This window comes from Heptranchias perlo, chromosome 10 (assembly GCF_035084215.1).
Source record: "Heptranchias perlo isolate sHepPer1 chromosome 10, sHepPer1.hap1, whole genome shotgun sequence".
In the NCBI taxonomy this organism is placed as follows: domain Eukaryota; kingdom Metazoa; phylum Chordata; class Chondrichthyes; order Hexanchiformes; family Hexanchidae; genus Heptranchias; species Heptranchias perlo.
The window spans coordinates 63,243,093-63,255,973 of record NC_090334.1 but is presented as its reverse complement, the minus strand read 5'-3'; the positions used below and the strand labels follow the sequence as shown (position 1 = coordinate 63,255,973).

General features: G+C 38.9%; 1 protein-coding gene across 1 annotated transcript in view; it reads right to left on the bottom strand.

The window, feature by feature from the left end:
• The window catches only part of LOC137326650 (protein unc-79 homolog), a 180,337-nt gene that overhangs the window by 92,011 nt on the left and 75,445 nt on the right, over positions 1 to 12,881 (bottom strand). The window contains exons 18-24 of the mRNA XM_067991943.1: positions 11,497 to 11,718; positions 10,951 to 11,178; positions 8,880 to 9,015; positions 7,174 to 7,253; positions 6,928 to 7,076; positions 4,402 to 4,559; positions 1,266 to 1,447 (exon numbers count right to left, since the gene is read on the bottom strand). Of these exons, the coding sequence (XP_067848044.1) occupies positions 1,266 to 1,447; positions 4,402 to 4,559; positions 6,928 to 7,076; positions 7,174 to 7,253; positions 8,880 to 9,015; positions 10,951 to 11,178; positions 11,497 to 11,718 (1,155 nt within the window). The remainder of the gene's footprint in view (positions 1 to 1,265; positions 1,448 to 4,401; positions 4,560 to 6,927; positions 7,077 to 7,173; positions 7,254 to 8,879; positions 9,016 to 10,950; positions 11,179 to 11,496; positions 11,719 to 12,881) is intronic.

Here is a 12,881-nt window from a genome sequence, read left to right as displayed (position 1 = left end):
GTTTGTCCCATCCAATATTTCACACTCCTCCGCCTTAACTACAAGGTCTGCATTGTCCCCCTCTATTGTGAAGACAGACGCAAAGTCTTCATTAAGAACCATACCAACATCTTCCGCCTCTACACATAGGTTACCTTTTTGGACTCTAATAGGCCCTACTCTTTCCTTAGTTATCCTCTTGCTCTCTCTGTATTTATAAAACATTTTTGGGTTTTCCTTAATTTTACTTGGCAATATTTTTTCATGCCCTCTCTTTGCTTTCCTAATTTCCTTTTTAATTACTGTTGAACACTGCCGCTGAAATTCATTTTGACTAGACAGCTGGTTGTTTTAAAAACCAAAAAGTTTATCCTAATTGAACCAGAATCCAGTATCTTCATTGTTTCCATTGTTATAGGCATTATTCCTCATGGCCGGATTTTGCTGTAAAAATAACAGTGAGGCAAATAACGCTCACCGTTATTCACGTGCAAATTGGACAGCAACTTCCGGCGACCCCACATGTGCAGTTAAACGTGGAAATCCGGAAGTTGCTGTACCAGATGCCCTGCTCCTCCAAAAGCTGCGCAATGAAGGCATCTCGCCGGCTGGCTCCCCGGCATGAAGTTCCTGTACTGACGTCGCAAATAGTGACAAAACTCGCGAACAAATGTTAAGTCAAGTCATTTCAAGTCTAAGTACCATTTTATCGGCATGGTAAATCTTAATTACTGCTAAACAAGCTCTCTGGCACTCAACATTAACTTTTACAAGTGTGGAGTCTCATTCCTTCAGATTTTAATTATTGTTGGACATTTTTTTTAAAATTTAAATAAAAAAATGTTTTCTTACTTTTTCTTTCTGTCTCCTTTAACTCTGTCTCTTAATCCAATATTTCTTTCCCTCTCTTTATTTCACTTATTGTACCTGATTTGACACTGAATTAATTATTCTAACTTACACTTCCTGGTTCTGGCTCTGCACTGTTATTAACAATGCTTTAATCTGATTGGTTAAGGAGATACACAGCTGCTTGCCCTGTTCACACAAGTCCCAGATGCCCTGTAGAGGGCGCCGTGTTTTTTGGATCTCTAATTTCCAGGAACTTGCCGTGTAAAAGCTCATAGAAAGTCTAAGGGCAAGTGCAAGTCTAACGAACTGCTGGCGCTGTTCATTCACCGCTCACAGCAAAATCCAGCCCAATGTAACAAATAGAAATGGAAAAATGCAAATACAATTTGTCTTTTAATCAAATAATACATCAAGCATCTATGCTCATAACTTACTTGTAAAGCTGGCCTTTTGATGGAATCAAGCAGAAGTCTGGCTCTTGTTGCCACTGCTGGATTGACATCTTCAACTGCAGCCAGGAAACAGCAGAAGGCATGGGCTAGAGAGTACTTCAGCACATGATTCTTTGTCACAGACTGGATATCCAGAAATCTGCACAGAACTACCACTTTCTCCACTACATATCAAAAAAACATATTATTGAATTGGTACCAAAAGCAGTAACAAAGGGCTGAATGTCATGACATAGGTTATTATGTGCAATAAATGTTTATAATAATATACATTAACCCTCTAACATTCTTGATTTAATACTCAACAGTGTATATATGAATCAGATAGAATCATGGGAGATTTCTGTCCATTTGAAACAAAACCAGTCTTAGTGGATGATAAATTCTCCCCTGTTTTATTTACCATGGGGTAAGAAATTATTTTTTTCTTTATAAATTCTATGAAGAACAACGCTATAATTAAGGTCATTAATTAATCTGGGAGTCAGATGATGTGAATAAACCACTTAAAGGTCAGATGACAACATAATTTATCTTAATGCCTTCTGACTTTAGGTCCATGTGAAAAAATATTTCTAATGGGTGATCTGTTCCCACACCTCCAACATGCCCCTTTGGCCAACTGTTCAGAAGCTCACGATACCAGCCAGGCTTTATTTCCTGGTCTGATTTTCCTTGCCACCAAGGGAAACACCATGGCCTCCAGCAGGTGCCTAGCTGTCCTAGTGCCCAGCATGGCTCAGATAGGGTGTAGTTTGGCTGACCAAGCCTGTTACTTTCCCAGTCTGAATAGACCAATACTATTAATACTAATCCTTCGAAAGTATCAGGTGGTTATGCTCCCTTCTGTTCACCCTAACTATTGAACTCCCAGCAACAGCTATTGGATCAAACCTATGCATCCATGGCTTGCAGGCCAGCAGAAAATATCACCCAGTCATCAATCCCACCAGCTCCCTCTGTTGCATCCTCCAATCAATCAATGAATCTGGCTTGCTCTCAAGCTAAAAGCTCAAATTCATCAAAATGGAAACGTAGTGCTTGCCAAGGGAACCCTAAATACATGCACAAAGCTTACATGAGCAACATGACACCTTGAGAATAAATGGCTATCCATGGAGAAAAGAGGGTTTACAAAGAAAGGCGACTGAATTGATGAATGGGATTCGCACCTGAGTTGTGAGGAAAGACTTTGGGTATAGGGATGAAGTTTACATGATGTATACATTGGGGAAAAAAGGCAGCTTAGAGGTGTACTTTATGATCTTTAAGATCTTAAAGGTGAATAGAGTAACTGGATCCAAGAGAGATATTCAATATTAACAAAAGGCCGCATGGATTCAAGCTTAGATGAGAAAAGATGAATACAACGTTTAGGTATAACTACTTTACACAGAGAATGGTGGATATATGGAAATACTCACCAAGGAAGTCAGTGAAATCAGAGGATGTTAGAAATCAGAGGGTGGTTGATTCATTTTTACCAGACGGGGCTTTAGAAGGTTATAAGAGATAAAGTGGGACACGAAGTTTGTCACATTTAGAACTGGTCCAATAGATGGAAATATTATTTTCCAATCCTGTTGAGATGGGGGTTAGCTAAGTATGTCTGGTAATGCATCCTAGATAGCCATGGTCTCCTTTAACTCACTTAATTGTTTAATTGATTGGGGAGGAATTTCCCAAGAGTTTTCCCTGAAGTTGGTCACAGGTTATTTTTTGTCTGCCCAAGGATTTATCATTTCTATCAACTGGAAAGCATTTATACTGTCTAGCAAATCAGATGAGAATTGATGGGACTGATTATCTTTCCTCACCCTCCTTTTCATATTTCCCAAGTGACCAAGTCAACTGTAGGATATTTGTGAGTCCAAGTGAGTATGCAGAAGCTGTTCATGGAACTGGGAAACACCATGAGGTATAAACACCCCTTCCCCTAACCAAAAGGACGATGGAAACCCCAGCTTCTGGTTGGCCATATTTGCACCCCGTGAGGCTGCATACTGCCAGAGGCCTACCCTTACACAATGCTCAGTCAGCCCTGTCCCAAGCCTCAGGGAAATGACCCCAACCACATCAGCTCTCAACACCTAATTATAATGTAATGTACTGTAATAATTGCAACATTGTGCAATGGCAATGTTACCTGCAAAGTGCCATTACTGAAAAGACATGTAAGTGCTTCTGAATTCAACAAAAATCTTTATGAAAAAAATAGCTTGCAGCTTATTACTAATTCTAACTACAGTCAGGAAGAGGCTAACAACCTGATGAATTTTAATTTCAAGTTATAGGAGTTAAAAGACAGAATTCTAATTTATGGCTATAATTTTGTCACAGTAATTTTTTGGGGAATGACAAAAGTTGTCAAACATCATTAAAATTATTGTAAAAATGTACCATGACAAAATTGCAGCCTTTTTTATAATACATGCAATCTAGTATCTAGCTTCAGGCTACACGCACTTAAATTGCAGCCTGTGTTGCATTTCCAAATTTTTGTACGTATTTGTAAACAAAATGGGCCTTATGGGAATAGAATACTCTGCTCAGCATATTGTGATTTAGAAAGTGTCTAAAAATGGCATTCTAGCAATGTAGACATGTGTGTAATGTAAAACAGGAGATATCCAGTTCACAAGGGCTGTATTGATAAATAAAAATCTCAGTGGCGTCTATCCTAAATTTCCCGAGAGGAAGTCTGGGTTATTTCTATCAGTAGCAGTTGCACCAGGTGAGCAGTGGCATTTGTAAATTGCAGAATGACTTATATTGGCACCAGTAGCCTTCTTATCAGTCAATTCATTGAATGGTTAATGTGTCCTTCCTGACTGCCCGCTGATTGATTTCAAGATAGTGTACAGGAAAGTGAAATAAATCTTCCTACTGCAATTACCCGCAACCCGTCACTTCTGGCATAAAAAAATTAAAATCATGAGATTCGCAACTCCCATGACAGCAAAAGCTTTAATTGCGACACCAGTTTCCGTAACATGATTTTAAATAAAAATAATTTTTTTGGAGAATTGTTTTTTTTATCCCTTGCCGTTTTTTTTGAATATTGAAAAGCTCATATTCTCTTAATGAACCCATTGTACATTTAATGTTTCCATCTTACCGGCTTCAAACCGCATCTTCCAGTCTTTACTGTTAAAATTGCTGTCAATGAGGCCCCAAAATATATCAGCGCCATGAGAAAGAGAAAGAGCATGGAGGAACATAGGTACTGCCACAGAGGCAAGCTGTGAGAATTCAGACTTAAGTACTTTCCATAGCCTGCATCAATCAAAAACAGAAATTAACTTTGGAGGCAATGTTTTATTTTTATAAGCTATCCATGCAAGATAATGTATTCATGTACATTTTTCTCTCCATGTCACAAATAATTTAGTCATTTGGTTACTTTGGAATTCAGTATCTTTAGTCTCTAATGTCTGCCTTGGATTTGCATATCCAGTTAGTTTTTTAAAAATTGTAGATTTCTAGGTTGGATCACAAGTCAGCAGTCTCATCGAAGAGTTCAAATGACATCACGAGTTGCTAGGCAGTTTACAACAGAATTCTAAATCAAAAGAAGATAGGGCCTCACCACAATGTATGCTACCTATTATATATTAAAAATCTCAAATTTGCATATACTTCATGACAAATCTTATAAATCTCTAAGTCCATATTTATAATGGAAACTGCCAATGTAAACTTGTCACGCTGTAATTACAACCTTCCCCCAAGTGGAGGTGCTGCCACAACTGGTGGGAGAGTACTATTTCAGCATGACAACATGATAAGCATTACATATTACATATGGACATAGAAATTTATAATAGAAATATAAAGATAAGACAGAATGTCTGACTTTAAAATGTGGACTGAATTACATCTGTATGCCCTGGTCCAATTACCCCCAGCTTCTAACTCCACTTACACTTGGTCTTGACTCCTCATGTGCAGTGCCACAGTAGATCAACTGATAAGCAATTAAAAATCTTAGGTCTGCATGTACACCCTGTCAACTTTTGCCATTATAAATTCCTATGTCCACATTGGCCCAGAAATTGCTTTAAAAATAACAGTGAGCCTAACAGCGCTCACCATTATTAGTGGCAAAATCGAAGTGGCAAGCTCTGGCGACCGCACATGCACAGTTAAACGTGGAAATCATAACTTGCTCTTCTTAGTTCGCTGGCAATGTTACAGCTTCGCCTTAAAGGGGCCTCAACGGCTGCAATCAACAGAATCAACGGACCAGCGACAACTTGCTCTCCTGCCCAGCTGGAAACTAACTAATCTCGCCACAACAGGTACGTTCAGTTTATGACATCTAAACTAAGTTTTAACAGTGTCGTAAGTCTTAATGGCTGCAAACAACCTCTCTGGCACTAAAAATTAACTTTTAAAAATATGGAATCTCATTACTCCTGATTATAATAATTTTTGGACATTTAAAAAAAAAAATTCATTACAAAATTTAATTTTTTTAAACTTTTTCCTTCTGGCTATTTTATCTCAGTCTGTTGATGTCATCCTCTCTTTATTTTGTTTTTTCTCTATGTCATTTTATAATACTTTATCGGGCACATCTGGGCTTTTAGTCTGCGCTGTTTGTCCATGAACTGCACGTCCTGGTTCTCACAGCATGGCTTGCTTCAAGCTGATTGAGAGGCCTTAGAGATCCTTTCATCACTCACAGCGCCTGGGAAAGAACGCTGATCTTATTTGAACTCACAGTTCAAGGAGGTTGCCGTCATAAACAATGCGGTAACTTGGTGGGTGAATTTAAATCTAATGAACGGCGACCACTACTGGTTTGCTGCTCGGAGCAATTTATGGCCCATTATAATGGAAACTGCCCATATAAACTGGTTATGCTGTAATTACACCTGCTGCCAATGGTGGCGCTGTATCATGTTTTGCATCTCCCAGCTCCTCACCATATACTTCAGAGAGACTCCTATGCCCCAAACAACTCCACCTTTCTGCTTCCAAAATTGCTTAAATACTTAACTATAAATAGCATCAAATCAAAATATTACTTAAAAATAAGGACTGAATGTATGACTTTAAAATAGAGACTGAATTATTTCTGCACACCTTGGTCCAATAACCTCCCACTATCTAAATCTGCTTCGCATGAAGATTACATGGTCTTGACTCTCCATTTGCAACACCATGGGAAATCAACTTTTAAAAAAAAATATAGGGTATAGTTTGAAATTAATGCTATTGAAGTTGTTTTATTCTGTATTGGGCCTGTCTTTTGCCAATCATGGATAACATACTAGATAACTCTGTTATTGATGCACTGTAACGTCTACACTGAAGGACTGATTGTGACATAATCCCTGCAAGTTGATTACCAGGAAATGAAATGGCCAGAGAATATTATAATAGCATGTTAAGTACTTAAACTCAAAGACCAAATTAATAATTCCTACAATTCCTTGTTTCGACATCTCTATAAAAGTTTACATGAATCAAAATGGAAGCAGTCAGAAAAACTATAAAAAAGTTATAAAAATCTCAAAAAACTATGAAGTTATTTAGGAAACGATATGCAAGCATAAATGGGGAAAACACATTTACAAACTACATATTCAAACAATTAATGGTGATTTATTGGTATTTTATACTTTGTTAACTTTACCTTGAAATCAACATTGTGTCTTGAATATAAGCAAGAAAGTTTGGATAATCTTTTCTTGCAAGATACAAACACTCCCCATAAAGACACAGTATCTTTAAACAATTGAGCATGTTGAAAAGAATGTCTGGCTCCTCAAATTTTGTCATTTCCTGTTTATAAGGACAAATGAAGCAAGGTCAAGAAACCAAAAGATACAAGGATTGAAATATAAGCTTAGAATAGCTGAACAGGTCAAATAATGATTACCTGCAGTATTGTATATATTAGCTTCAGTGTAACAGGTAGTTGCTGGTAATTAAATTTCTGCTCTGCGTCATTCTTCACTTCTATTAAAATAGAAAACAAATATTAAAAATGTTAGCAACTGACAAAATAAAATCACTGCTTTTTTGAAGGAACAAAACATTTATTTATTAAATGAAAAGATCTTCTGATATTAGTTTGGAGTAAAACAAATTATATTTTTGGTTTAATATCTAAGAATTAGTCCCTGAATAATTGCTGCAGATTTAGCACGCAGGGAACTCATAGTAAAGGACAAAACTACTTTGTCTCCCTCATCTACAAGGTTTAAGTCAGGAGTGTGGTGGAACACTTACCACTCTCCTGGATGGATATAGACATAACACTCAAGAAGCTCAATACCATCCAGGACAGAGCAATTCACTTGATCGGTGTCCCTGCCAATGGACTCAATATCCATCCCCTCCATGTCCGGTGGACCATGGCTGCAGTGTGCACTATCTATAGGATGAACTTCAGCAACTTACAGAAGTTACTTTGACATACCTCCATCCACCTGTGACCTCTACCACTAAGAAAGACAAGATCAGCAATGTTGTGGGAACACCATCATCTTAAAGTTCCCCTCCAAGTCACACATCATCCTGGCTTGGCTATATATCATCTTTCTTTCATCATCGCTGGGTCAATATAGGGACATAGGAACAGGAGTAGTCTATTTAGCCCCTCGAACCTGTTCCGCCATTCAATGAGATCATGGCTGTATTTCCCGAATACCATTGTGGAAGCACAATCAAAACAAGGGCAGCAACAGTCTAATGAGAAGGCCCACCACCTCCTCCTCAAGACAACTAGGGATGGGCAATAAATGCAGCCTTGTTAGCATTGCCCACAGCCCAACAACAAATGTTAGGAGTAAATTTATACTGGGATTCTCCTAATTGTCCACTGTAACAGACATTTCTCCAGTGTTTCCGTGGCTCCTCCACCGGACATGGAGGGGATGGATATTGAGTCCATTGGCAGGGACACCGATCAAGTGAATTGCTCTGTCCTGGATGGTATTGAGCTTCTTGAGTGTTATGTCTATATCCATCCAGGAGAGTGGTAAGTGTTCCACCACACTCCTGACTTAAACCTTGTAGATGAGGGAGACAAAGTAGTTTTGTCCTTTACTATGAGTTCCCTGCGTGCTAAATCTGCAGCAATTATTCAGGGACTAATTCTTAGATATGGTTAATTGGAAGAAATTCACCCCTGTTGTTTTTGCTTCTAATAGGCACACTTCAAGAGTTGCACATTCTTTCAGTATGATACCTATTGTCTCAATATATGAAATGCCAAAATTCTAACACAAAAACTTGCTTGCTTTTCATTTGGCGTTCAATCCATATCCCTCCATGTGTTACTATACAACTATAGACTCTATAATTGTGACAAGTTCTAATTATTACTGATGCTCTTTCAAAGTTAGATACCAATATTATAAAAAATTGGAATAATACAGAATTAACAATTAATATACATTTGAAAAATATAAAGAACCGATTTGCATTTATCACATCGTATCCTTGGATGTCTCAAAGCTCTTCACATCCAATGAATTACTTTTTGAACTGTAATCACTGTTGTTATAATTGATGAAAGCTTTAAAGTTGCTAGTTTTAACAATTCTACTTTTATTTAAAATAACCATTAACATCGTATACCTAGGTTTTCTTCGCTCCCATTATTGAGCTTTAGGTTTTCCTCCTCTTTTGAATTGACATCTTCTTCTCCTTCAAAACCTATAGTGAATTCAGGCCTAGGAAACAGCATACTTTCTTCAAAGCTGTCAGTAGGTTCCTGAAGGACAACAAATATATGCTGACTTGGAAGCTAAATGAACAATTGGTATTCTGAATCTTTTTTCACTTTAAAAATACCAATAATAAAGTGAACAAAAAATGGATGCCAGGCCAAAGAGGGAGATATTACAAAGGGTGAAATAAAGCTTGCTCTGAAAGGTGGGTTTTAAGGAGGGTCTTAAAGAAGGGAGGTCGCAAGGCAGATGGGGTTTAAGGAGGAAATTCCAGAGCTTAGGGTCTATACAGTTGAAGGCATGGTCACCAATGGTGTGACAAAAGGAGGAGGAATGCACAAGATTCTAGAGTCAGAGGAACAGTGGTATCAGTCTTGCTATTGTTTATCTGGAGTAAATTGAGGCTCATTCAAGACTGGATGTTGGACAAGCATTCTGACAACACAGAGTAAGTGGAAGGGTCAAGAGAAGTGATGGAGAGGTAGACCTGGGTGATGTCACCAAACGGCAGCATGTAGATGAGGAAAAGGAGGAAGCCAAGGATAGATCCTTGGGGACTATGGATGTAACACTGTGGGGGTGGGAAGAGATTCGAATGCAGGAGATTTTCTGGCTACGACTGGATAGGTAATAGTGGAACCAAGCAAGAGCAGTCCCACCAAGCCGAACAACGGTGGAAAGGCATTGGAAGAGAATGGGGTGGTTGATAATGTCAAACGCTGCAGAGAGGTCAAGGGGAACGAGGAGGGATAATGCCCCACTGTCGCAGTCACAGAAAATGTTGTTTGTTACTTTGGTTCCGGCCGTGTTGAGTGTGTGGCAGGGGCAGAAACCTGATTTAAGAAATTCAAACATGATTTTAGAGGCAATTACACATTCAAGGACTTTGGAGGGTGGAGGTGGGACAGTGGTTTGCAAGGACGGAGGGGTCGAGCTAGAAGGGTGATGACGCTGATTTGAAAAGGAGGTGAACAGGTCTACCTGAGAAGGAACTATTTACAATATCAACTAGCATAGGGGCTAGGAAGGGAAGTTGGGTGGTCAGCAGTTTAGTGTGAATAGGATCGAGAGCAGTAGGCAAGTCTCGTGGATGAGGTGAGCTTGTAGAAGCCACAGGGGGGGAAATGGAGAGAAGCTAGAGAGAGACAGACACGGGTTCAGGGCTAGGACAGGGAGAAACGTGAAGGGAGGTTTGGCTTGGTGGTTTTGGGAAAGAGGTTGAAAGTAGCAGAGGCAGCTGAACGAATGGTCTCAAACTTGGTAGCAAAGAATTCCATAATTCCCTCACACTTGTTGGAGGTAAGGGTAGAGAAGGCAGGTTTAAGGAGATGGTTGGGAGTGGATAAAAGAAGCCAGCATTGTCTTTGCATTCTGGATGATCCTGGAGTAGTGGGGAGTTTTGGCATAGGAGAATGAGGCCCAATAGCACTTGATGTGGTCCAGGCAGATCTGGTGATGGATGGTTAAACCAGACACACCCCTCTTTGACTAGAGGGAGCTAAGATGGGGGCCATACCAGGGGGAACAATTGGGATGGGAAAGAATAAAGGTTTTGCTGTGGACAAGGGCATCAAAGGTGGAGGTGAGGGAGTGGTTGAGCAAATTGATAGCTGCAGAAATATTATGGTAAATAACGACCAAAGACAAGGCAGTTGGGAGTTTGAAAGTGCAGTTGTACCTACAGCTAACAAAGCTCCATGCCAGGAGCACAAATTCATACAGAAAATAGTAGAACTGACACGATTGTGCCATTTATCATTCCAGCAGAGAGTCAATCTATGTTTTCCACAAATTAAGCACTAAGTGTTCCAAATTAACTATGTGCTCACTATCAGGAAATTTTCACATTTCTAGAAAGGTGAATAAAACAAATCACAACACATTACAAAACTTAGTGATTATAAAACAATGTCATATTAAAAAGGTACCTATGAGCTAATACCCAAACCACATTTCAATCTACACCTGCCTTTCCTTACCACCAGTTTGATTTCCTCTTTAGGTGCCAATCGCTCCAGCAGTTCACATGCTAGTTGGTAGCATAAAATGCTGGACTGACAAAGGCTGCATTCAACTGCTTTTTCATCTTTCTGGCAGGTATGTGAGCCTCCCCAAGGTGCCTGGAATACATTGTTTATAATGGAAATTATGTCCTTGGACAATGCATGGTCAAGACCCAGGACTATACCATCATCTTGCAATTCCATCTGTTAGCATTGAGATAAAAGTAAAAAAAAAGACTTAATTACTTCTGGTTTGGTCGTGGATTAAAACATTATTCTATATATTTCAATTTTATTGTTTTTCACGATGGTTTGAAATAACTTTGTACTGATACACATTTTCATTGCATTTCGAATTTAAATTTCAAATATAAAATGATGCAGCGACTTGAATTAATGACAAAGTTAAAATGCTTGTCCTTAGAAGCAGTAACATACACAGCTGTAAATGGTGCACAAAATAATCTATGACCTGAAATTATACATATGGAAAACCAGAAAACGGAACAACAAAACCATTACCTGTTTCAGTATCAAATCAAACATCAGGATAAAGCAAGGTAAGTTCATATCATCATCATCGCTATCAAAGTCAATGGCTCTTCCTCCTGCAGATCCAAAATTCTTAAAACAACTACGGAATGGACTGCGCACTGGGCTATGAAATGGGCTACGAAAGGGGCTAGGAAATGGACTAAGAGTAACATGTTGGCCTCTGCGTCCAGGATCTGATACAACACTGACCTGGGGGGGAAGCATGTATTAATCAGGACAACAATATAAAGAAAGTAAAGAAAAAGTCACTGTATAAAATACACACATGTTTAGGAACTGAATTATTAAGCAGCCAGCTTGAGTGAATTTATACTAGACACATGTAAAGTAATACATTAATATTTCAAAACCATAAGAGCTATAACCATAATATTTGTACTCAACAATTTCTAGTGGTAGACAATCACTGTGCAAATCTCAGCCTGGACTGAAATCTGAACTCACCTGTTCCGTTATGCAAATTGGATCAATCCCCAGATGCAAAATTCTACTTATTTTTCTTCTTCCTAGGGATATGATATTCCTCTGTTTTTATCCCAGTTCCCCTGCTCTCCTTGGGCCACATCACATCATTTACCAAGGGGTGGGCAACCAGTTGCAAGGTTCTGGAAATGCTACTCTATGTCAGCTGCTAAAAGGCATGGGAGAATGTCTCAAATACGAATCCTACTCCAATATTCCCTCCCCGTGGAGAGGCATCTGGCATCTAATGCCACCCCTAGCAGTGGAGTTATGGTAAATCAGTGGCATGAAACCCACATCCTGCCACTGGCGTATAGCATGCTACTATAGGAATCAAATCTTAATCTGTCAGCAGCCATTGTGTCCCAAGCAAAATTATTTGGTTGTCCGATTTTCAGCGTCATCTCAAAATTTAAGTTGGTAACCATGACAGCAACACATATTTGGCCTCCATGTTGCGCAATACAGATTTAGACTAAACCTGCAAGAGAATGCCCATGTGATAATTTTCTCCTACTTTTTTTATATTTACATTAATGAACTACTAATATCATTCTTCAAAATTAATAAACTTGCTTCAGAGACCTTGGATCTAACAAATGATGGTGGGGGGTGACTAACAAGGCAGCCTAGATCGTTGTCCATCCACATGTGTGTTTGAAACTAACTCTGGCTCATAGAATGTTATTCTCCATTTGGTAAGGGTTCCAGGTAAAATGAGGACTTCCATTCTAAATGTTTACATAGGCAGTTTCAATGTTAAAAGTTGGCAGAAAAGTATGACCAAAAATCAAAGCTGCACATGAAGTATATATTACACAAGATTTTTGGTTCAAGCCAAATATGGACTGCAGGTTCCTCTGTGCTTTATTTGCAGTGCACTGGTTAAC